We start from the raw sequence: 12737 nt of genomic DNA on the forward strand, positions 1-12737 counted from the left end.
ACAAATTTATAATATTAAAATCTTAAATGATATAATTTCATTTTACACATTACAAAATATTAGAAAATTAGACTTTAATATCAGAATATTAAACATAATTTCAAAATATTACATCTTAACAACACAAAATTAAATGTTAAACATTTAGAATAACCAGAATAATAACTATACAAGCCTAAATTTGAGTAGACTTTATTCTATAAGAATTTTCTACATATAACTTAAAATATCCTACAACATTATTTTATTAGAATACTCTAAATATAACTTTTGAAAACAGATAACATCAAAACATTATTCTAATAGAATATTCTACATATACATATTATTTCCATGTAATAAAAAACTTATTCAATTGAAGCCTGGAACATTATATTATTGGAATATTCTAGATATACACTTATAAAAACAAACAACATATAATTATTCTAGAATATTATACATCTACTTATTATAACATAAAACATAAAATATTACTCTAATAAAATATTATACACACAAACTTTAATAGATAGCTGATCCATTCACAATAATTTTTTCCATACACAACAATTGATGCTTTAAACTGTTGTACTGTAGAACTATATAATACATAAATTGTTATGTATATGTGAAAGATATTACTAACATTACACGACATAAACTATAAAATTACATGTATTATTTTTTAAAATACAGAACACAAATTTAATATCAACATTAAGGTCTTATATTATAAAATTACAACTATATTGTTTCTTCAGTTAGTTGTTGAGGTACCATGAACTACATATTTTTTTCCTTTATCTATTTTTGATGATATATCTTGGTGTATATTCTTTCATTAAGTATCAAAAACTCATTTTTCCATTGATTTGGTAATTTCGTCATTTCACCTGCATCAAAAAATCAAAAATACTTTTGTTAAAAAAGAATAAAACTATGATCTAAATATGAAATTTATTCTCAAACAAAACCATTATGTTTCGAATCTAATATAAAATAAACTGATAGAATATTTCTAAAATCCTAAGAAATTAACAACATGAAAATCATTTAACAAGTAATTTACAATCAAGGAATTTTATTTTGTTATCGCATTTAATTTATACAAATCTAATATCTACTAGACATTATTAACATTACACACAATAAAATCTTTAAGGTAAAACGACAAAAGAATAGAACTATCAACATGGTTCAAACTCCATACAAAGTTTATATTCGTTTAATTCTTATTAGTAACATCTCCATACAAAGTTTATATTCCTTCAATTCTTATTAGTAACATCTAATAGAATTCAGATAAGATATTTAATATTATATCAAACATAAATGATAAGGTAAACTTATCATGCCTTTGGGTTAACAACCACCACCGATCTAAACAAACAAGTCCATTAGATTTCAATTTGAATATTTCACATTACTTCATTGATAATCAAGGACAATCAGAATATTATAGAATATTTAACAAAAAGGTTCAAAACATGTTATTTCCAACAAATCATAAAGTCTAAAATCATATATTACACATTACACATTACTTAACAAAAATGTTTAAAGCAAGTTGTATTTGACAAAACCAAAATGTCTAAAATAAAATATTACACAGTACTTCACAAAAAAGGTTGAAAGCAAGTTGTTTCCAAAAAAAATCAAAATGTCTAAAATTAGAATATGACATATAATTTTAGAATATTTCACATAACTTCATAATATGTCAAATATTATCAAAATATTACACATTACGTCACCAAAATGTTCAAAACAAGTACTTTCTAACAAAATCAGAAATGTCTAGAATAATTTATCTATATCTGACTTGTTTATTATTGAATTTATCCATTAAGCCTTGGGTAAATGACACAAAAAACACTCTTTTTACCAAGGTTGTAAAAATCGTTCGATGTTAGCTAGTCGGTGGACTGGGGTTAAGGGATTAATCGGCTAGGCGAAGATTAATCGGGGACCATTAATTGCTAATTTGTTAGATTTTAAAAAATTAAATATGACTAATATCATATAAAAGTTCGTAAATGCCACTAATATTATAACAAAATATGTTAATATGATAAATACCACACTAATCATATATCAAATAGTTTTTATTGAGATATAAATTCTTCAAAGTGTAAAAATTTCATCGGGTTCTACTGTTTCAGTCATTGTGTATGCATGGATTAATCGCTAGGCACTCTCTAATCGGTCGAGTATCGCCTAGGGATTAATCGGAGATTAATCGGGACCTAATCGGGATTTTTACAACATTGCTTTTTACATAGAAATTCGATTTTGACACTGTGTTTTCCAGTTTGTTACAATTCTGACCACTTCACCGGTTAACCAGGTTACATGATGACGTGACATGCTGACATGATATGCTGACGTGTCAAAATTAAATTTTTTTGTCACAAAAAACACTAAGTTTTTATTTTTTAATTTTTTTTTTCAATTTTGACACTAAGTTTAATTTTTTCTTTCAGCTTTGACACTATGTTTTTTTGTTCCAGATCGAACATCATTTTTTCTAATTTTGTTCAATGTTGACAATTTTCTATTTGAAACCGTATAAATATTTTTTTAATACATTTAAACCATATAAATATGTTTCTTTCATTTAAAAAACATAGTTTTGTATAAATACATTTTTTACACTCAAACCATATTTTGATGTATAAATATGTATTAGTTATATAAAAATTGTATTTATATTAAATATGCAACTTTAAAATGTGTTTGGAGGTTTGGAGGCATGTAGTCGATCAAAACTCGGATATCAAGTTTGCAACCCATCAAATTTTTACATTTTATTAGAAGCTTATGGTTAGTTTGATTCTCATGATATAACTAATGCTTTGAATGTAAGAAAAAAAAACACCTTGTATTTAAATAAAAATGTGGTTTTTAAACGAAAAAAATATGTTTAGACGGTTTAAAATGTAATAAAAAATATATTTATACGGTTTCAAATGGAAAATAGACAAAATTGAGCAAAATTTGATAAATGATGTTCGATTGGAACAAAAAAAATCGAAAAAAATGAAAACTTAATGTTTTTTGTGGAAAAAAAATCAATTTTGACACGTCAGCAAATCATGTCAGCATGCCACGTCATCAAAACTAACACGTCATCATGTCACGTCAGCATGTAACCTGGTTAACGGGTCAAGTGGTCAGAATTGTAAAAAAATTAGAAAACACAGTGTCAAAATTGACATAGAAAAAACACGGTGTCAAAATCGAATTTTTGTGTAAAAAAAGTTTTTTTTTTTTTTTTGTGTCATTTACCTTTAAGCCTTACAATTATCTTTTCATTCGGCCTTTGCCCATAAGTGATTCATTTTTGGTTTCCAACAAGATCAAAATGCTAGAATATTTAGATATCAAAACCTATATCACTATATTTGTACTACATCATCTAATTAAAATGTATAATAACATTTTAACTTAGATTATACTAATACGAATATATAGAATATTATAATAAAAACCATGTTTTACTAAGAAGATAATAAATCAACATAATACACATAATAACTCGTATATGGTTTTCATTGGAATTAACATGCTACATTATTTGAGAACTTTGTTTTCAATCTTTTGTTAGTTATTCGAAGCAGAGTAAATACAGGTGAATATTGTTGTTTTGAATCAAAATCATAATCATAACAACTAGGCGAAATCAGAAAAACAAATATATATGAGCTTGAATTGGAAACAAATACAATCGAAAATAGAATTCTTAAACAGGTTTTATCATAAATGAGACTAAATCAGCTTTATTTGTAATTTCAGAATATTACACAATGATATCATAATACTGCATAAATTTTTAAATAATTCATATCAAGAAATAGTTTAGTAAATAATACCATAATCTTACCAAACCATAATGCCTAGAATATTCCAATAATACTTGACAAAATGATACTATTGTGTTAAAATTTATACATTTTTCATGAAATTAATGTTGTGATGACGTACTAGATTCATAAGTTAAAGCCTTATTCTTTTTTTTTTTTGGATTTTGCTGCTTTCATTTTTGTGATTAGTTTACTTTTATATGTACAATAAATTATCATTAATATACATAATTCCATAATATTAAGATCATATATTCATATTAAAAGTTACAACAAAACATTAATCAAAACTGAAACAAATGGATATATTAGGTTGCTAAATCAATCAAAACTAAAATAAAATACCAGAATACTAACTTAATTAATTACTAACATCCAACCTTATTAATACTCTAAGAGTAATTAGGATTATAAACAAAATTAGAATATCATAATACTATTGTTGTTATATACATGTGCACACATTGAAAATTGGCAATGTATATTATCAATGATATATTATTAATCTTGTTATAAATTTTGTTCTAGAATACCAGATACATACATGTGATGTTATTCTTCAACAGTTATATATAAATATTTGGTCTAAATTTTTCTTAAATACTAACACTAATTTCATGGAATCAAAATAATATCTTAAAATCTAATGAAATGATGAACAGTTAGTTAGAATATCATAACATTTTTTTTTGCTGATTTTGAGTTTTCATAATAACTCAAAATCTATAATTAGAACACTTTTGAGTTACTTGTAGAGTTAACATTTAGATGTAAATATCTTCACGATTTCATATATTCTATATAAATCACACACACAAATGTATGTTAAATGATAAGTTGTATAATAGTATATTCCATTACATCGTGAATTTGAGAGATAACTCTACAGTAAAAAAATCTCGATTGTAATACATCGTGGAAGATACACAGTGAATTTGACTAAAAATTTACTATAATCAGAACACAAATAGAACACCTCTGAGATGAACATATTAACTCAAAATCACATACAACGATAAATTTACGATTATAATATATTAACTCAAAATCACACATAGATAAAATTTGTATCCGATTATAGTAATATACGATACCTGGAATAAGTCTACATTCAAAATCTGAATCTGATTGAGTAGAATTAGCCATTTGCTGGAATAATAAGCTTCAATTTCTTTGATTAAGAAACGACCGATGATCCAAAAATTAATCTCGTTTTAGAATCAGAATCCCAATGTGGAAAATCCGAATGAGAAGGAATAAGAAATTGTTGATCATCGAGGGTGAGTAAGATGAGTTATAGTACTCGTCGTGATGATGAAGTGTACAAATGTGGACCGAGATTGAATTTGAGATCGTATGTGAAGAGGGATTTTTAGAGAAAGAAAGACATGGAAAGATCTTGAATAATGTTAGATTAGTTTTATGGAATTTAATAAAACGAAAAAAAAACCACAAATTGACACATGAATATAATTTAATCTAAACTATGTGTATGACCCATGTATTACATGGGTTAATAAAAAAATTTAAATATAAATGTGTAAATATTTAAGAACTTTGGATTTATAAGGAAATAAGAAAAATATTGAATTATTAAAATTGATTTTTTATCTTTTAAATTTAAATAAATAAACAAAATAAATTAATAAGCTTTAATTTGGAAATTTTGAAATAAGTAGGTAAGTCCATTAATGAAAGTGATATTCATTTATTACTACATTTATTGTAATTATAACATTAAAGTATTATGTGGAATTTATCAAAATAGAAAAACCCATAAAATGACACGTGGAAAGAAATTAATTCAAAATAATTACAAAATGACATTTGGCAAATTGAATAAGATTTTGACATGTGACAAAAAAAAACCTTTATTTATTATAGTAGACTAGTTGTGAGACCCATGTATTACATAGGTTAATTAAAAAAAAGTAGATATAAAAGTCTAAATATTTGATAACTTTAAATTTGTAAGAAAATAAGAAAAAATAAGGAATTATTATAAATTTAAACTAATAATTTAAATAAATAAACAAAATAATAAACTTTAATTTGAGAATTTTGAAATTAAAAGGTAAGTTCCTTAATGGAGTTGATATTTATTTATTACTACATTTATTGTAATTATTACATTAAAATATTATGTGAAATTTAATAAAATAAAAAACCCATAAAATGACATGTGGAAAAAAATTAATTCAAAATAACCAAAAAATGACATTTGACAAATTGAATGAGAATGTGACATGTGACAAAAAAACATTTATTTATTATAGCAGATATACCACAAAATGACATGTAACATAATACATAAAAAGATGACAAATAACAAAATTATTTTGATTTATTAAGGATGATACTTATTTTCTAATAGACTAGTGATTCCAGCACCCGATTATTACTAGAAATATAAACATGCTATCGATTATTTATTAGTTCCACAAATATTAACGGTTTAATAGAAATATATGCCATATATTTAGTAATTTTTTTATAAGATTCATCAAAATTATTAACTAAAATACAAAACTTCAATTGATTTAATACATTCTTTAGAATTTCTATATACTTATAAACTATTATTATTGATTTATTAAATATGTTTTTGTAAGTGTTTGACATGAGGTTTTTTTGAGAGCTTTTAACTTTTAGTTTTTAATATAAATATTGATTTAGACATTAAGCTTTGTTTGGGGTATGAATTTTTTGATTTTAGTTTAAATAAAAACTTAAAATCTAAAAGTTATTTTATGTAGTGTTTAAAAAAAACTATCAGTTTTTTTAATTATACAAATTTCAAAAGCTTCTATCTATTTTTTTACAAAGATGTATTTTTATGTAATTATACAAATTTGCTTCGAACTTATTTTACAAAGATATATTTTTATGTAATTATATAAATTTCAAAAGCTTCTATCTATTTTTTTTATCAAATATTTATATAACAAATAAAATTATTGTTTCCAACTTCCAATTATCAAATACCAGATTCCAACTAGTTATTGTCTCCTCAATACATCAATGCAAAACAATATCAATGTCCAAAACAAGGAGCTAACAAAACCCAGATTGTCCAAATCCATAGAAAGCAACTAGGAAAAAAACCATTTTCATACAAATGGAAAAGAAAAATGTAGTGCCAAAAAAAAAAAAAAGAACTAGCAAAAAAAAACAAGAAAAGAGCGTGTCAATCTTGTTGTGGGTCACTCTTATTTGACACCCATTGTTGGTTTCTTCTTCTTTTTTGGTTTTTGGAATTTCCATAAAACAATTTCACGAGTCACAACTTTTTGTAGGTATAAAGTATAAACCATGTTTTTATGCTTTAAGTTCCAATTCATTTTCTTAACTTCTTTATTGGAATATACCCCGAGTGATTTTGTTTTATTTATTTTAGTTTTTTTGTCTTCTAAACCTAACATGTGGTGAACTGGCCAAACTGAGTTTGTTTTTTTTTTTTTTTTTTTTTTTTTTTTTTTTTTTTTTTAGGCAGCATCCCAAGTAGAAAGAATTTTCGGTTTTTTCATTCCTTTATTATAATTCTTGTCCTCATTCACATATAATTAATCTCCATGACTCCATTCAGATCCATATTTCTCTTTGAGTTTGCTCTCCACTGTTGCTATATCGTTTGTTTATAACAATTAACATTCGACCAATTGGCATTCAACAGGAACCCTTCATTTTCAATCATACAGAGCTCCAAATTTGGTACAAATCTTGAATAAATTTGAAACCTTTGTGGGATTCATCATCTTTCCACTGAACGTGAAGTGGGTTTCTTGTTTTAAAAAGTCGACACGTTTTCTAGTGACTGACGTCTACTCTGTGCTCTCTAGTATGTGTTTTCAACACAAAGGGAAAAACTAACAGACAATCTTTATAAAAAGCACCAAGCTTTAATCTTTTTTCCATTCAAATACTTACCATGTCTGTTGCCCTGATACGCGTCGTTTCCCCTAATTATGAGCTCTGCAAATTGGGATTCTTCGAGACACCAACAAAACTCGTAGATTCATCAAGATTCACACGGAGTAACAAAATCAAGAATGTTGGTTATAAGAAGCACAAGTGCAATTCCTCCTATTTCGATGCATTTGGTGAATCGGGTTTCCGGGATTTAAAAAATGGGAGAAAAAGAAAATCCGATGTGGTTTCCAGGGTTGTGGTGGCTAACCCAACTGGCGAATTGGCTGTTTCATCGGAGCAGATGGTGTACGATGTCGTTTTGAAACAAGCAGCTTTGGTTAAAGAACATATAAGAGCTAGAGAAGATTTGGAGGTGAAACCTGATATCGTTCTTCCTGGAACACTTAGTTTGTTGAATGAAGCTTACGATAGATGTGGCGAAGTTTGTGCAGAGTATGCCAAGACATTTTATTTAGGTTGGTTAGTCTTCTTTTCATTAAAATCTCCAAAAAAAATTGTAATTTTTAAGTTTAAAGTTCCCACTTGCAATTTCGATATTCATGTTATGTTTTGAATTCGATTCGGATAAATTTAGTTTTTTTTTTTTTTTTTTTTTTTTTTTTTTTTTTTTTTTAATTCAATCTTTTTAATATAATATTTACAGGAACACGACTAATGCCACCACAGAGACAAAAAGCTTTCTGGGCGATTTATGGTGAGGATCTTCATCGATCATAATCATAAATCATTAATGTTTGATTTTTGAGATTTCTGTATAAATTTCCTATTTTCGATTCAAGGAAAGAGATTTTATACTAGTAATAACAGTTTTCTCATTTCTGTGTTTCTTCTTGATCCTTGATTCCTGGTTAGTTACATGTGAACTCTTTTTTTTAATAATATTTTTCTAGTCATTTTCAAGAAACTTTGATTTTTGAGGTCAAACCATTTCTTGAAATTCTATAACTAGTTACAAATTCAAGATTAAAGTTTAATAATAAACTTATTTGACTGATTCAAAGATTTTTTTTTTTTTGTAAAAAACAGTGTGGTGTAGAAGAACAGATGAACTTGTTGATGGACCTAATGCATCACATATAACTCCAAAAGCTTTAGATAGATGGGAATCAAGGCTTGAAGATCTTTTCAATGGTCGCCCTTTTGATATGCTCGATGCTGCTTTATCAGATACTGTTTCCAAGTTCCCAATTGATATTCAGGTCACAATTAACAAATCACTAAATATATATTAAAATTTGGATGATTACAAAAATAACCAAAGTGGATCGAGTCATCATTTATCAAGATGATCACCTTTTTGACACTTTTCACAAAATGGACCTATATTCCTGTTTGTTTGGCCTACCAAAAATATCTTCATAAAAAAATTCAAATGATGATGCTTTTGCATAAGTTCTTGATGTTTTTTTGTTTTTTTGTTTTGGTGTTTTCAGCCTTTTAAGGATATGATTCAAGGAATGAGGATGGATCTTGTAAAGTCAAGATACAAGACTTTTGATGAACTTTATTTGTATTGTTATTATGTGGCTGGAACAGTTGGATTGATGAGTGTTCCTGTAGCTGGAATTGATCCTGAATCACAAGCAACAACAGAAAGTGTATACAATGATGCTTTGAGTTTGGGTATTGCTAATCAACTCACCAATATTCTCAGAGATGTGGGAGAAGAGTAAGTGCTCAAACTATTTCATAATTCAAGAATTTCCAAGAAACTACTATGTTCGAACATTTACAAGAAAATCTTGAATACCATGTTGAAATTTATAGGAAATACGATAAATAGTAATGACTAGGGTGATATTACATTATTACCCCCGCTTTGTGGGGTTGTAATTTGTAAATTTTCTATTAGGTAGGGACCATTTTTGTAATTTTTTTAAACAATTGGACCGTTTCTGTAAAAAAAATCTGCACACCGACCTTTTCTTACAGGGACAGTTTTTGTAATTTATTTTCTACACAGAGCCCAAACCTGCCAACATACAAAAGTCTTAAACGCATGGACCGTTTCTGTAAAAAAATGTACACAAAGACCTTTTCTGTAGATTACAGAAACGGTTTTTGTAATTTATTTTCTACATAGGAACCAAACCTGCCAACATACAAAACAGTTGTGGCCAAAGTCTCAAACATAAAAGTATGATGCTATAGTAAACAAATAAACAAAAGTACATTGCTATTTCTTGATGTGGTTGCTTTTGGAATAGTGCAAGAAGAGGGAGAGTGTATCTCCCACAAGATGAATTAGCACAAGCTGGATTATCAGATGAAGATATATTTGCTGGAAAAGTAACCGATAAATGGAGAAGTTTTATGAAAAAACAAATTAAAAGGGCAAGATCCTTCTTTGATGAAGCAGAAGAAGGTGCTAGACAACTAAGTCCAGCTAGTAGATGGCCTGTAAGTACTAAAAATGTACATTTTTTTATAAAAAAAAATTGACTTTTATTAAAGATCTTTAACTAAATATGAAATGGTGTTATTAGGTGTGGGCATCACTTTTATTGTATCGACAAATCTTGGATGAGATTGAAGCCAATGACTATAATAACTTCACTCGAAGAGCTTATGTGAGTAAAGCAAAGAAGATAGTTAAGTTGCCTATTGCTTATGCTAAGTCTCTTGTTCCTCCAACATCGAGAAATGGAGTGCTTATGAAGATTATTGGCATGTAGATATATGATGTACTCTTTATGTACACTTTGTAGGAAATGGAAACAATGGATATTTGTAAATTTTTATGGTGATTGTTGTATGAATTGAAGGTTTATTTAGATGTATAAGTGTTTACCTGGTATATGTGCTTGTTTGCTTACTTGGTAGACAGTTGAATAAAACCATGGTTTATAGGTTTGTCATTGTTTTAAGAATTGATGGTTTATTTAGTTGTTTACTTTGTTTCCAGCAATTTGATAAACATTTGGTTTGAGAACCTAAATGACTTTTCAACATAGAGAAACATTGCATGTAGTAAAATCATATTGTGATTGAAATAATAGTGAGGGAAAGATGAATTTGGACGTAACAAACTTTGCTAAACCAAGCATCCCCAAGTTTGAAAGGGATTATGAACAATGGAGTTTCTTGATGGAGAATCTTTGCTAAAGAGTAGTGGGACATTGTGGAAAGAGAGGCTCCAATAAACAACACATAATTGAAGGCAGGGATACCAACTGTGGGATTTCATGAAGGAGAGCTTAGATGAACATGCCGAGGAGAATCATTCGGAATTCTGATGAGGAAGAATGGTGAGGTTGTTTCAAATTACTTTGGAAGAGTAATGTTGATTGTCTATCTAATGCGAACTTGTAGAGAACCCAAGGAGGTAATCATGATCATGAAGACATCTTAGGAACATTTAACAAGCAATGGAATTAAGTTAACTATACAATTAAAGAGTACAAAAATATAGACGAATTATCAATAGATGCACAATATAGTTCTTTACCGGTGCATGAACATAAAATCAAGAAAGCCATCAAAAGAAATGAAGAACATGTGCCAAAGGTCTCATAAGAAGATGGCAATGGCTGATCTAGGGTGTGTAGGTGTTGTCGTAGCAAAAAGCCTCTTCCTATAAATTTTTTCCTTTAATATTATATTACTAAAAATTTTAAAAACAAAAATAATAATACATTAGTTGAAGTATAGTTTCGTGCTACTAATCTTATTCATGTTTTATTAACAATGAAAAAATATGTTATATAACTTGGGTTTTAGGGTAAAAGTGTATTTCGAAGATAATACTATAATCTTGATAACGTTCAAGCTAATAAGGCAGAACATAGAGAAAAAGTAACACTGAATATGGATGGAGTTTATGAAATTGTGGAAGAAACCATCTTGAATGATAATAACGATGATGACAAATAAAATATTCCATTGAATATCTATGATCCTAGAAAGTGGGACACCCTTGATACTAAATAGTAAATAGATAGGTTTACTAGTGAAAACTGGTCATAAAAGAGATATGTTAACCGGTAAAGGTGCTAAAGATGTAAGAAACATACGTTGTTGTTAAGAATTTTACAATAAGTACTTACCAAACGGAGAGATGCATCATAGAGATTGGCTTGTAAAGGATCTTGATAAAATAGTTTGTCTACTTTGTAAGTTGTTTAAGAAGAAACTACAACCATGTAATCTAGCACATGAGAGGATACATAATTGGGGACATCTTGTGCATAATTTGAAGATGCATGAAAGTAGTGTATAAGATGTCCATTATATTTTTGGGAATCATACGGTGGATCCAAATGATTACCTTAGCAATCCAAACATATCACGAAGAGATGTCAGACACTTGGTCCTATAAATAATTGTAAAATCCAACAACAAAACGGATAACAAACCAAGATGCGGAAATACGATAACAATGTTTCATCATCGTCATCGATGTCATAAGCTGATTCTAGAGGCGTTGATAAGCCTTGCTCCTATTTTTTCCAATATTTCTGGCTTGACATTATCTTGAAGTGAGCCTTTGAGTGTTGATAAGTGTTGTATACATTCCACCGAATCCAAGTAATTCTTCAAGTAACTGCAAACCTCCACCGACACTGGGGTAAGATTTATTCTCAATTTTGACAAAACGCTACCACTAAAAGAAACTATGGTTTTTGAAGCTATCGTGTAAGCTTGGACTATATCACGGACCATGACAAAGAGAAGTAAAAATTATGTTTCCTTTTCTCTCCATCAAGCAAAAGATCCATTATATTAACTGTGGTGTACTCATGAATTTTAAAAAGTTATAACTCATATAAATTACAAGTTCGTTGCTAGGGGTTAATATGTGTTTTTTTTGTTTTGTAAATCTAATATGTAGTTATAAATGTCGCGTCTAAAGTTGACCGACCTCTACTACCCGATACATCATTAGTAGTTGCGGTTACACCACCCAAAATGTTTGGCATTTTGTCATATGTTATTATTGGATTAGGTGTCTAATCTCATGAC

The 12737-nt window shown here is 27.8% G+C and overlaps 1 protein-coding gene across 2 annotated transcripts; it reads left to right on the forward strand.

Annotated features, from left to right (window-relative positions):
• The first annotated feature begins 7332 nt into the window (after positions 1-7332).
• LOC111916034 (phytoene synthase 2, chloroplastic) lies at positions 7333-10628 on the forward strand. 2 transcript variants are annotated; one of them, XM_023911676.3, is made up of 6 exons: positions 7336-8230; positions 8419-8469; positions 8802-8974; positions 9209-9444; positions 9983-10175; positions 10262-10628. In XM_023911676.3, the coding sequence occupies exons 1-6, from the start codon at positions 7774-7776 to the stop codon at positions 10448-10450; spliced, it is 1299 nt and encodes a 432-aa protein (XP_023767444.1). In that variant the 5' UTR covers positions 7336-7773; the 3' UTR covers positions 10451-10628. The 2 variants fall into 2 exon arrangements, with proteins under 2 accessions (XP_023767445.1, XP_023767444.1); XM_023911677.3 differs by lacking the exon at positions 8419-8469 and having other exon boundaries at positions 7333-8230.
• Positions 10629-12737: the final 2109 nt, after the last annotated feature.

This window comes from Lactuca sativa, chromosome 2 (assembly GCF_002870075.4).
Source record: "Lactuca sativa cultivar Salinas chromosome 2, Lsat_Salinas_v11, whole genome shotgun sequence".
Lineage (NCBI taxonomy): Eukaryota > Viridiplantae > Streptophyta > Magnoliopsida > Asterales > Asteraceae > Lactuca > Lactuca sativa.